Source organism: Sus scrofa, chromosome 12, assembly GCF_000003025.6.
Source record: "Sus scrofa isolate TJ Tabasco breed Duroc chromosome 12, Sscrofa11.1, whole genome shotgun sequence".
NCBI lineage: Eukaryota > Metazoa > Chordata > Mammalia > Artiodactyla > Suidae > Sus > Sus scrofa.
This window is the reverse complement of record NC_010454.4, coordinates 14,697,590-14,710,563: the sequence shown is the minus strand read 5'-3', so window position 1 is coordinate 14,710,563 and position 12,974 is coordinate 14,697,590. Positions and strand designations below refer to the sequence as shown.

Here is a 12,974-nt window from a genome sequence, read left to right as displayed (position 1 = left end):
CTTCTGGGCGCTTCCCTGACCCACTCCACTGAGTGCTCTCACTGCTTTTTTCTGGTTCATCCATCCTTGGTCAGGCGAATTTGCAGGCCCCGAACACCAGTCCTCTGAAATCCACACTGGCTGTGGACATCCCCACCTGCATGGGGCCTCCAGGACTGGCCTCAGGTGACCGCAGACCCCAGGCCTCCTTACGGCCGGGGTCCCCTGTGGCCTCCACACTCACACTCCACCAGTTTCCCTTGTCTCAAACCAAAGGCAGCCCAGTTCACTGATCAGGGCCATGGAATCCAGCTCCCGGGTGGGCCAGTTCTCGGAAGCTAACCCTAACCTGGGGCAAATGCTTTGAAGCTCTCTATGCCTCAGCATTCTCACCTGAAAAATGGGATTTATTGCGGCAGATTGAAAGAGATCACAGAATACAGACCATTTAGCACAAACAGTAAGGGCTTAATAAATGTGAGGTTTTGCCTAACCAAAGCAACTGAAAGAGAGCCACCTCAGGGACATGAGGATAGCAAAGGGGGGCATCTTAATGCAATTGCCTAAGAGGACCAACCTTGAACCCTATCTGAACTTTAGCTTTCTGTTGCACTGAAGGACAGAGAAAGTCTGTTTCCAATTTTGTGTTTTGCTAGCTCTGAATATATTAAGAATCAAAATGAGATACTGAAGCCAAAAACTCCCCAGGAAACGGTTTTCAAAAATCATTCGGTCAGGGTCAAGTCTCCCATGGGGCTGAGTTTCTGCTACTCGCGAAAATGTCACTTTAAAAAAGATTAATTGGAAGTTCCTGTCGTGGATCAGTGGTTAACGAATCCCACTAGGAACCATGAGGTTGTGGGTTCAATCCCTGACCTCGCTCAGTGGGTTAAGGATCTGGTATTGCCATGAGCTGTGGTGTAGGTCGCAGACACGGCTCAGATCCCACATTGCTGTGGCTGTGGTGTAGGCCGGCGGCAACAGCTCCAATTAGATCCCTAGCCTGGGAACCTCCATATGCTGCAGGAGCAACCCTAGAAATGGCAAAAAGACCAAAAAAAACAAAAAACAAAACAAAACAAAAAGATTAATTAATGGAAGGATGATTTCTCTTTCAGATAACAAGTAAAGCAGGCTCCTCGAGTAAGACAGTGCTTCTCAAATATTGAAGCATCTGAAATATGTGGGAACTTGTTGGAGTTCAGATCCTGGAGATTCTGACTGTGGGTCTGGGGTGGGCCTGAGACCCTTGCAGCCCGTCTGTGGACCACCCTTGGGGTAGCCGGGCTTTACGGAAGTTTCCCAGCCTGTTTTAATTCATTCTCTTTCAAAGAGATCCCTTAAATAGGGGTCTGCTGTACAGAGCAAGATAGCTACATAGTGACTGTTTTCCCCAGAGTATTTATGTTTTGGGGGTTGTGACTTATTTTCAGAATTTAAAAGCAGTCTTTGTGTGAAAACAGACTCGTAGATACAAAGAACAAACTGTTGGTGCCAGAAGGGAGAGGTGGGGGATGGGCAAAATAGCTGTAGAGACTCAGGAGGTACAAACATCCAGTTATACGAATGTAAGTCACAGAGGAGTTCTCTTGCGGTTCAGTGGGTTAAGGATCTGGCATTGTCACTGCAGCAGCTTGGGTTGCCGCTGTGGCGTGGGTTCAATCCCTGGCCGGAGACTTTCTACATGCTGGGGGTGTGCCCCCCCCCAAAAGTCATGGGGATGTAATATGCAGCATAAGGAATATGGCCAATAAAAATGTAATAACTTTGTATGGAGACAGATGGCTACTAAGACTTAATGGTTATAATTTCATAATGTATGCAGATATCAAATTGTTTTGCAGTACACCTAAAACTAACATAATATTGTACGTCACCTAGATTTCAATAAAAAATAAATAATTACACAAAAAAATGTGACTGCTGGGAGCTGCCTCAGTCCCTGGGGGAAGCGCTTCATGAGGAAGCAGTGGAGATGCGGCATGAAGTGGGGTCTGGGCAGCAGATCCATACCCACCCCACCCTCAAAGTCGGCATGTTCTCGGAGAGGCTGAAGCTGCTGAAGGTCTTGAGAGCATCTTCAGACCTTCAGGAGCCCCAGTGCAGCAGGGCCCGTGTGGGGAGCAGCCGAGACCCCCTGGCTGGCACCTGGGAACAGGTGGGTCCACGCTGCTCCTCTCAGGGTCATAAGTGCCGGAAGTGCTGCTGAGCATCTTGTGAGCACACAGTGGTACCAGGACACGCTCCAGTCCACCTGGCTGTTGGGTGTGAATGTATGAGGTTCTATTTGCCTGGCATGCAGCTGGCACTCAGTAAGTGTTCACTGACTAAATAAATAGTACATATAACCTGTGGCCACTTTTTAAGGATTGGGGGGTATAGAGTCAGCAACTCTGGTACAACTCTGCCACCCCATTTGGCCACCGTGGCTCCTTCTTTTCCTGGCCCACTCCCAAGACCCCATGGGGGAGGTGCCCTGCCCCAACCCGAGACTGGGGGAGTTAGGGACCCTCACTTACCAGGGTCAGCTTTCCGGATTTCACTGTACACCGTCTCCGTGCCCTTTGTTCCCAGACCTGGAAAGGGACCAAGCACAGGTCAACACCTGTCTCCAGGCATCAGGTCAGTCCACTGCTGAAGCAGGAGAATGTCAGAGGCTCCCAAGGCAAGGCTGCACCTCCCCCGCCCCCTACGAGTGCCCATCTCCAGGAGCCCCTGGAGTCCCTGCCACCACTAAGCCTGGGCCATTTCCCAGCTTTAGAAGATCCTGGTCTAACCAGTGTCACTCTCAGCTTGGAAGTACGAGGCTCACAGGCCAGTGTGGGAACCTTGGACCTAGAGGGCCCAGGTAGAGGTATCCCCAGCACAGACCTGCAGCATCCAGCTCGGTGACCCCATCCCTCTTTCTCTGCATTCTCGGGGCCAGCTGCTCTGCCAGCCCCCCTCTGGAGATGGGGCTACGGCCTCCCAATCACCCCAGGTCTGTTGTTAGAGCCAGGGCATCACATGTGACTCTAAGGATCAGCTGGATTGAGACCCACTGACAAATTTTTTTTTTTTTTTTTTTGGTCTTTTTAGGGCCATACCTGTGGCATATGGAAGTTCCCAGGCTAGGGGTCAAATCAGAGCTGTAGCTGCCAGCCTATACCAAGCCACATCTAAGACCTTTACCATAGCTCATGGCAATGCAGGATCTTTAACCCACTGAGCAAGGCCAGGAATCTAACCCGAGTCCTCATGGATACTAGTCAGATTTGTTGCCACTGAGGAACTCCCCGCTTACAAATCTAGACAGCAGGGCTAGCAGATTTGAAATGCCAACACCAGGGCCTCATGCGGCTGCTAAATGAATTGGTTCAGGGTGGGCCCTGGCGTTGGTGTTTAAGAGCTTCCCAGGGGATCTAATCTGCAGACAGGGTTGTGACCTTCTGGTCTGCTTTCTGAACAGCAGATGAGATAACTTAGTGTGTAGATTACACCCAGAAGACACTCAAGGGTTTGGGAGACAGAGGCCCTGTATAGCTATCTGTGTGAGCTGACGTACGTGTACAGGTTGTGTGTAGACACAGGCACACACACACTCATAGAAAGTCTACATGCATCGTACACACACCCTCACAATGGAACCCATCACTTCCGTCTCGCCCGCACAAAGGATCAGGAAAACATACTGTACAAAGGTGCCTGATGCTGCGTGGCCAGCACTCTCCCTCTACAGATTGGGAAACGGAACTCCAGACTGGGTGATGCTTTCTGCCCCCACGGTCAGTGCCACGTGGACACTGCCTTCCTTGGTGGCAGATGGCCGGGGCATGTTCATGGACTCTGACTGCACCGAGTTACCCTTGATTCACCACAGTCCAGGGAAGCCCCCATCTCTCACACCCTGACCCAGGACGCACTCCTCCGCAGCCTGCACAGTCCTTTGCCTTTGCCCCATTCCTCCTCCTCCTCCAATCCTCAGGACAAGCTTTGCTCTGGCACTTGGGTGCACACACTACACACACCCTCACACGCTCCCCCTTCCCTGTTCTCCAGGCAGTCACGTGGATTCCCATAGCACTCTGGGGACATGTGCCCATGACACATTGACACTATTTGTACCCACGACTGTCTCCCCTGGAGGACCCCAAACTCCTCCAGGGCAGTGCCTTGGTCTTATGCTCCTCTGGATCTCAGACCTCGCACAGCTACCTGGAGGCACCTGTGAAGGTTTGATGGGACAGTGAAGACCAGAGTCAGTGTCCTTGCAGTTGTCTCTGTCTCCGACCTTTGACTTTCGGGGAGGTCTTGTCATGATCAGTCGGATCCCTGAGGTTTTATTTTTTATTTTTTTGTCTTTTTCTGTCTTTTTAGGGCCGCACCCACGGCATATGGAGGTTCCCAGGTTAAGGGTCGAATCGGAGCTATAGCTGCCGGTCTATACCACAGCCATAGCAATGCAGTATCCGAGCCACATCTGCGACCTGTATCACAGTTCAGGGCAACGCCAGACCCTTAACCCACTGAGCGAGGCCAGGGATCAAACCCTCAACTTCATGGTTCCCAGCCGATTCGTTTCCGCTGCGCCATGAGGGGAACTCCTGATCCCTGAGGTTTTAGATCTTAGGATTAAAGTCACAGTCAGGGAGTTCCCGTTGTGGCTCAGCGGTAACGAACCTGACTAGTATCCATAAAATGAAATAATGAAATAAGTAAATCATGGTCATTCATCACACAGTAAACGATGGTGGTTCCTGTGTCATGACCTGAATGCCAGGAGAGGGCTTGAATGGCAGTTTGGATCCTGACAGCTGACCCTGAGGTATCTGAGGTGCCAGGACCTCGCAGTGGGAGTGGCATGGTAGCCACTCCCCAGGGCACCAACTAGGAGTTGGTACCTAGCAGAGTGGCTGAGGTACCAGACCTTTCTATATGAGGACAGCAGAGATACTCACACCACTCTCCACTCTCCCTCAGTGGCACCAGATCTGGGGGTGTGGAGGGAAGTTCCAGTGAGCCCCATCTTTGCTGAGGGATTCGCCACATACACAGGGGACTCTGCTCAATGTCAAGTCACTCATTCAACAAGATCCTAATACCTACTGTGTTCTGGGCCCCATGGAAGAGGAAAAGGTGGGGCAGCCGGTAGGCAAAAAAAGGGGCGTGATAAACGTTCTAGGACACTGGGCACCCTACCAGCTCATCCTCTGATCCAGCCCCACGGCAGGTAAGGAATGGAGCGAGGGCTGGGCAGTCAAGTCTGGGAACCCTGGTAACTCCACCGCCCCCAGGGGTGGCCACTGGACCTCTCTGCTCATCTTGGGTACGCTGTGACACCCACTCAATTCCCTCTCACTTCATAACTGCCTATCAGCCAGGGCAGCAGGGCGGTTTCACTTCTTGGTTGAGCTGCTAATTTTGCCGCAGCGCCGCGGTTCCCCCAGCCCCGCCCCGCCCCGCCCTCTCGGCCCCGCCCCGCCTGGCCCTGGGGCGGGGTTTGCAGCGCCTCGCCCGCTCCCCTCCTCCCGCCGCAGCGGGGCTGCAGCTGCCTGCTAATGACAAAACCAGGCCCAAGGGCTGTTTGTCTCTGCTGTCAGGGATGTTTCCGGATGGGCTTTATTTTGGCTTCTGTTTTTCTCTGTTAACAGAGGAAGAGATGGTTCCAACGTCACGGGGTTTTCCCAGCAATTAGTTTCAGCGCAAACATGCGGCAAACTGCGATTTAACGAGTTCCTTCCCACCCCTCCTCCAACCCCAAGTGACTACTTGGTCAGCTGCCAGCCAGGGTTGGAGCTGGACGCGGTCCTCCATTCCTTCCTCCGTCCCATCTGTAGAGGAGGGAGGCTTTGAGGACAGGGAACTGGGTTGGCCAAGACCAGGTCACGTTTACTCACCACTGGCCTTGAACCCATAGAGTCTTTGCCTCACCTAGCAATGCGCCACTCCCACCCAAGAGAAAGCAAGGGAAGCCTCCTGGGCCAGGCTCCCTTCCCCCTGCTGTCCCTGAGCTGCCAAAGAGGCTAGGCCCAGAAAACAACTTGAGTCCTCTAGAAACTCTTCACTTCCATGCAAATGACTTTCATCCTGGCTCTGCTGAGGCCTCCGCAGCCCACTGGGCACCTTGGTTGGTGCAAAGTGGTGAGAGGTGACCCTGCAGCTGCACAGATTGGCAAGGAAAACATCTCTGCTTCACCCGGACCCAGGGGTTCTCTTTTCCCTTCAACACCTCCCCACCTTCAAGCAAGAAAAAGAAAAACCAGACACTGCTTTGGTGGAAACGTCCCCCAAATAATGGATATGGACGCCTTTCCAAGGACAAAATCCTGCTTTTTTTTTTTTTCATCTTTTTGCCTTTTCTAGGGCTGCTTCTGTGGCATATGGAGGTTCCCAGGCTAGGGGTGGAATCGGACCTGTAGCCACTGGCCTACACCAGAGCCACAGCAATGTGGGATCCGAGCCACGTCTGTGACCTACACCACAGCTCACGGCAACGCCGGATCCTTAACCCACTGAGTAAGGCCAGGGATCAAACCTGCAACCTCATGGTTCCTAGTCGGATTCGTTAACCAACTGGGCCACGATGGGAACTCCAAAACCCTGTTTCTGTGTTCCTGCTTCAGTTTCCTTCAATCCAAAGCCTTCCAGGCTTCATGCACAGCCCTCATTATTCCCCTTGCCTCTGGTCCGGCTGGTGGCAGAGTAAGGGTGGGGCCTGACCCTCTGGGACGGGTATCAGAACCTCCAGGCCAGAGGCCGGGGCGATTGCTGTGGCTTGAGCGCTCAGTGGGGTGTGGAGGACAGCAGGATTTTCCACATACATACAGCCCCGCTCTCTTATTGTGGTTCTCCTTTCCTTCCAAGCCTGAAGCCCCCTTAAGAGGAAGTAAGCTGTTTCCCACAGGTTGGAGCCCACGATGCAGTGACAGAGGGGCTCAGGCTGGACCTGGGAAGGCTGGCATGGAGGCCCCCCAGTCCCCTTGGCCACCCCTCACCCAGACTCGGTTCTGAGCACCAGACCCCTGCGCTGTCTCCTCTTGGATTCAACCCAGTTGAACCCCATGAGCCTGTTTCTCCCAATCACAACACCAGGACCATCTGTGCTGTTCGTTGTTCAGCCAAGAAAGTGTAGTGATTCTGTCTCCCCGATCCTGGCCGTGACTTTTTCATCCAGGGCTGCAGTCTGTCTCTAAAACATATCCAGAACCCACCCACTGTACTTTGGATCCATCCTCATCCCCCTTGCCTGGTTTCCTTTTTTGTTCCTTTCTATCCATCCTCCACATCGCCACAAGGATCGTTTTTAAAGAAGGAAGTTGGAACCAGTCACCTCGCTGTTGAAAGGCTCCCAAAGGCCCCCAGTCTACTGAGAGTAGAAACAGAGAGAACCTCAGTGGCCCCGCAGGCCTTGGCGCTCGCCCCGCCCTCCCCGCCCTCCCAGCTTCATCTGCCTCTGCACCCTCTCGCTCCCTCTGCATCCTTTAAGGATCTGAAAGAGTCATACAAGGATCTTTTAAGGTCTCCTTTCAGATCCTTAAATAAGCTGAGCTCCAGGCCACCTCCCACTGCCCTGAGCTCTTCCTGGGTCCTCGTAGCCCTCCCCTTTCTTGGAGGGGTCCCCTTCCTTTGTGCCCTTTAGGTCCCAGTTCAAATGCCACCCCCTCAGACAGGCCTCCTGGAACCACCATTCCTGCTGACTCATCACACCCAGTCTTCTTGCGAGCTCTGACTCTAATCTGACCCTATCTGCTGTTGGTTTCTTGTTCTCCTAACTCACTCAGAGGCTACACCTCCATGAGTGGGGACCACATTCGTATCTTTGCTGCTTGCACTGGGGCTGGTCCATCATGGGCCCTTAATTTGTTAACCCAACAAGTGAATCACTTTACCGTGAAATAAAAAGGAGAATTTCAGGCCAGCCGTGGCCCCAACCCTCCTTGGTCCAGCCTAGACTTGGAACTGGGACGCCCTGAGTAGTGGTGCAAATTGGGCCATGCTGACTGCAGGGTCTGGGCACCTGACTGTCTTGTGCAGCACCCAGCCCCAGGGATCACAGGGGACGGCCCTGCCTGGAAGGTTCTACACACACACCTGTGGGCATGGTACCTGGAAGGGAAGAAGGAAGGAACCCCAAACTTCCAGATCATGGATCCAGAGGTGACCAGAGAACGCCATCACCATGTGGCTCTGGCTCAGGCTCACAGGCCTGCCAAAGCTGAGGGGAGGCAGGCTGGCCTTAGCCTCATGGGGAAGGGGGATGCATGGCCACAGCACTAACCACTAATGAGCTTCCTAGCAGGGCAGGAAGTCTCTGGTGGCTGCTTCCTTTGTGTGGCCTCTCGGGGAGCGAAGGAGGCTTAGGAGGATAGGCATGGTTTTTGTGGGGCCCAAAGCCACTGCGATTGATATTCGAGGGCCCACTGTGGGCTGGCGCCCCCCCCCCCCCCCCCCCAGTCAGTTTCCCCAGCACAGGACCAGAGCTCACATCTCCAGGTCAGCCTGCCCCTGAGAGACATGCACACATAAAAACAAAACCCGAAGCCTAACAATGGTGCCCCTGTTTACATGGAGAGGCATTTTCTGTTTTCAAAAGCCTTTGGTCTCTTTAAATAGCCAAGCCCTTCCCCGCTTCAAATGTGCATTTCATTTATGCAAACTCAGTCTTCAAGCAACTTTTTAAGAAAGGTGCTTGGATGGGGGCAAGGAGGGTACTTCTGGAAGCTGGAAACACACCCAAACACCCAGGGGTGAGGCTGCCTGCAAAGTCTCTCAACAAACCCATTACTTTTTTTTTTTTCCCTTTTTTAACTTTTTTTTTTTGGCTGCACCTGCCACAGTAAGGATCCTTAACCCACTGAGCCAGGAGGGAACTCGAACAAACCATTTCTTAGCACTCGGTTACTGCTCAATACCACATAATGATGAAATTTTAGACCTCCAAGCCTGGAGGGGGAAGGGTCAATGCTCCTGCCTTAAGGCATGTCCAGCCCATCTGCCTGCCACCACCTCCTTTCTGAGCCACGAGGGTGACCAGACTTGTCCCTGGGCCACAGCACAGCACACCCCAGCATCGACACCCCGGCTGACAATAAAACATGGGGAATCTCGAGTGATGGTTGTTACCTCGGTGAGGCTCAGGGGAGGTCACTTCCACTTCCGTGTACTCCACGTCCAAGGTCAGAGGCTCTGCTCAAAAAAATCATAGCACCCTGCCATTAGACAGAATCTCCTGGGGGGGCCTCAGACCACACTAGCGATTTCCATTCAGGTGATCAAAGTGTTCGGTGTTTTAAGGGGGAAGCCGGACACAGGCTTCACTCCATTCTAAGTGGATGAGAAAACGCCAGCTGCTCTCCCCGGGATGGGGAAGGACCCGCCACAGCTCAGGTCCCGCTGTTTCTGCCGTGGGAGGATGCGTAAAGCTCAGAAGATACAGAAACAGCCAGCATCAGCCACAGGTAACTCTAGAGGCCTTCTCCACGGCCACAGGCATAGAATGCTTTCTCCAAGATGGACAGGATCTCAGGAAGTGGGGAACGGGGTCCCCAGCTTAAAACGGCTTTGAGAGTATGTATAGAAAATCAAGTTACCCCCAAAATGGAACCTGATTCAGAATGGGCCACTGCATAAGGTGGGAGGCCCTTCCTCGCTTGGCTGGTAGAGGCACAGGTGTTTTTAATACAGCATCACTGCAACTCCTCACGTTGTGCATATTAAATGACGCAATGCTGTATGTCAATTATAACTCAATAAAGCCGGCAAAAAAACGGTTAAGGAGGTGGGGAGAAGTACACAGAGTACTTTACAAGTAGCGAAAGTGTGTGGGTGCCCCCACCCCACCCTGCTTTAGGGCTGCACCTGCAGCACATGGGAGGTTCCCAGGCTAGGGGGAATCGGAGCTACAGTTGCCGCCTACACCACAGCTCATAGCAACGCCAACACTTAACTTGCTAAGCAAGGCCAGGGATGGAACCCACATCCTCATGGTTACTAGTCAGGTTTGTTACCGCTGAGCCACAACAGGAACTCTTCTCTTTTTATAAAGGATGATGGGTTAATGAATTGCTACTGTTTATATTTTACATGTAAAATTATTTTGTATCTACCAAATGTTTAACAAAAATGAAAAATACACTCCAAAAAATAAAATAGCTCTGCTGCTTATATTTAAGACAAGTAACAAAGACACTAGAGAGCATCTTTGGAGAAAGCAATAGCCACCTCTGTTTAAGAGAGGTGAGGACTTGGACTGCAGTGCAGCGGAAGTGAATTCGACTAGTATCCACGAGGCTGTGGCCTCGCTCAGTGGGTTGGGGATCCGGGGGGTTTGCTGGGAGCTGTGGTGTAGGCCGGCAGCTGTAGCTCTGATTGGACTCCAAGCCTGGGAACTTCCACATGCCTTGGGTGCGGCCCTAAAAATCAGCCAAAAAAAAAAAGAGGTGAGGAACTATCCACAGGTCTTAAGAGCTCTAGTTCTTCTCCTAGGGGTCTTTTATAGAAAAGTAAAGGTTTCTAATTAAAAAATTAATTAGATAATTACCTTTGTTTTCATTTAATGGTTTCATTGCATGGTTTCCAACATCTTCATTGTAACCTAGTTGAAAAATAAAGAGTGACAATGAAACTCCTAGTTTCCTACATAAATTAAAAAAAATTCGGTGCCACTAACAAAAGGAGCCAAGGCTTATTTCTTCAGTGTAGCTGACAACCAGCAGTGTATCTGGGCTCTGAATTCCCACCTGGTGCCCCTGGGCCACCTCCCACTCACTGCCTGGTCTCTTTTTCTAAAACCAGTGGAATGTCCACCACCACCACACGGGAGGGATATATCTGTTTATGAACTGTCCAAAATTCAGAATTGTTCACCAGAAGCAAGTTCAGAAGAAATTAAGCTTAATTCAAGAAAGGATGAGCCAGTGACCACAAATACGAAGGATACTAATGAACTAACCCTCTCCATCTGGAGAACTGGATCATGAGAACCTGGTTTAAATACTGGAGGATGTCCAGGCTGCTTCCTCAGCGGGCATGGGCAAACATTTTGAAATCTTTTATTTATTTTTAAATCAGGTCGTTCTTCATTTAAAAACATTCTTATGAATGTTAAAAATACTATTCCTGAAGCATACATGGTTTTCCATTCCATTATGTATTTACGAATGACTATGGTGATTGCTAACATATATTTACAAACTGAAATAATCCATGCAGAGAAAATATAATAAGAATTGGAGTGTTTCTTGCATTTTGGAAATGTGGGGAGAAATTCTATTTTAATATGTCTCTATCAGCATTTAATTTAAAGCACTGTATTTCTGTACTTACGTATTACAAATCACTAACAGAACCCACCTTATACCACAAAGAGGTATATTCCCAGAGCACTGGATTACTTTTTGCTAACTATTAACCAGATTTTCTGAATGTAGCCTCTTAAATGATATATTTGCTCTTTCCTCTTTATGGACACATTACTTTTATCATGACAAATGTTTTGTTTCACTTTTTTAAAAGTTGATGTTTCACTACTATAGGAATTGCTCATTTCTCAAGACATTTCCTCAAGAATGCCCTGTAAAAGGCGTATCCTAAAAATTCCTTATTGTGGGGGACCCTGATACAGAATTAGCAAAGAGTATCGGTGTTCGAATCCCTTCCTTATTTTGGGGACCCTGATACAGAATTAGAAAAGATATCGGTGTTCGATTCCCAAACCCTCTGTGGGACAGAACTCTTTGTGTGATGTAATCATGGCCCCCTCTGGGAAACAGCCAGCATCCCTGCTAAAAGGCTTGAACAATTTTCTCACAGACCTAATGGGATTAACAACTACTGGGCATGGCTCCCCACCCTACTCGCTGACTCTCAGGCTTGCGATAAATGTCACAAGCAGGTGTTTCCTTACTGGATGACTCTTCTTTTTTTTTAATGCCTCTACCAACAGTGACATCTTTTGTTGTTGTTGTTGTTGTTGTTGTTGCTATTTCTCAGGCCGCTCCCGCGGCATATGGAGGTTCCCAGGCTAGGGGTCAAATCGGAGCTGTAGCCACCGGCCTACGCCAGAGCCACAGCAACGCGGGATCCGAGCCACGTCTGCAACCTACACCACAGCTCACGGCAACGCCGTGTGGTGTAACCCACTGAGCAAGGGCAGGGACCGAACCCGCAACCTCATGGTTCCTAGTCGGATTCGTTAACCACTGCGCCACGACGGGAACTCCAACAGTGACATCTTTACATTGCTTTCCCATTGTGGCAAGTTGGAAATGAAACTGCCTTGTGTTTGCAATAATTAATTCCATCAGAGGAGATATTTTTCCAGTGCCTTCATGAGACAGTTGGTCTCCCTCACCAATGGAGAATGATTCCCCTTGGGCAGTGTCCAGTGTTTGATGATAACCCACAATGGATGTCCATGGCATTATAATTACTCTCCACCCTTTTTCATTCCTCGGGATATTTAGAAGGGGGTGAAAGCAGGGCACAATGTTCTGACTTTCTTCTTAACTTTTTGTTTTGCTAATGACCTCACCAGCCAACAACTGATAAGATTAAATGCCTTTGCTTGAAGAGTTTCCCTTCCACACTCAGCCCACCACCCACAGATTCTGCGGCTCAGAGGGATAGGAGAGTGTGTAGCAAGTTGGGAAAAATAAATCTTAGCAATTGCACAAAAACCATGACAGTACCATAGTGTCTGTTGGCTTCAGTATTGGGATCTGACAATGTCTTCTCATTGTTGGAGTTCAGAAGTGGTGCTGCTGGCCTTCAATTGAAATTTAAAAAGGAAAAAGAAATAACATTTGTTTTGGCTCCAACTTCAAACCAACCAAATAATCAAGGAAAGAGCGTGAGAAAACCAGGAAGAGTTTTCTGAAGTGAGGAAAATTTTACTCTCTCATTTGGAGCTAATGCTTTTTTCAGGTCTGTGATATTTGACAAAACCCTTTTGCTGTTGAAATACGTGTCAGGGAGAAAGGGTGTACGAACAAGCAGGGTCTTTTATCAGGTGAGTC

The 12,974-nt window shown here is 50.2% G+C and overlaps 1 protein-coding gene across 4 annotated transcripts in view; it reads right to left on the bottom strand.

Annotated features, from left to right (window-relative positions):
- Positions 1-12,974, bottom strand: part of PECAM1 (platelet and endothelial cell adhesion molecule 1) — a 55,654-nt gene that overhangs the window by 12,733 nt on the left and 29,947 nt on the right. For 2 of the 4 annotated variants that reach the window (XM_013980836.2, NM_213907.1), the window contains 4 exon segments: positions 12,648-12,724; positions 10,499-10,552; positions 9,082-9,144; positions 2,499-2,555 (listed from right to left, as the gene is read on the bottom strand). In XM_013980836.2, the coding sequence (XP_013836290.2) occupies positions 2,499-2,555; positions 9,082-9,144; positions 10,499-10,552; positions 12,648-12,724 (251 nt within the window). 4 annotated transcript variants of the gene reach the window in all.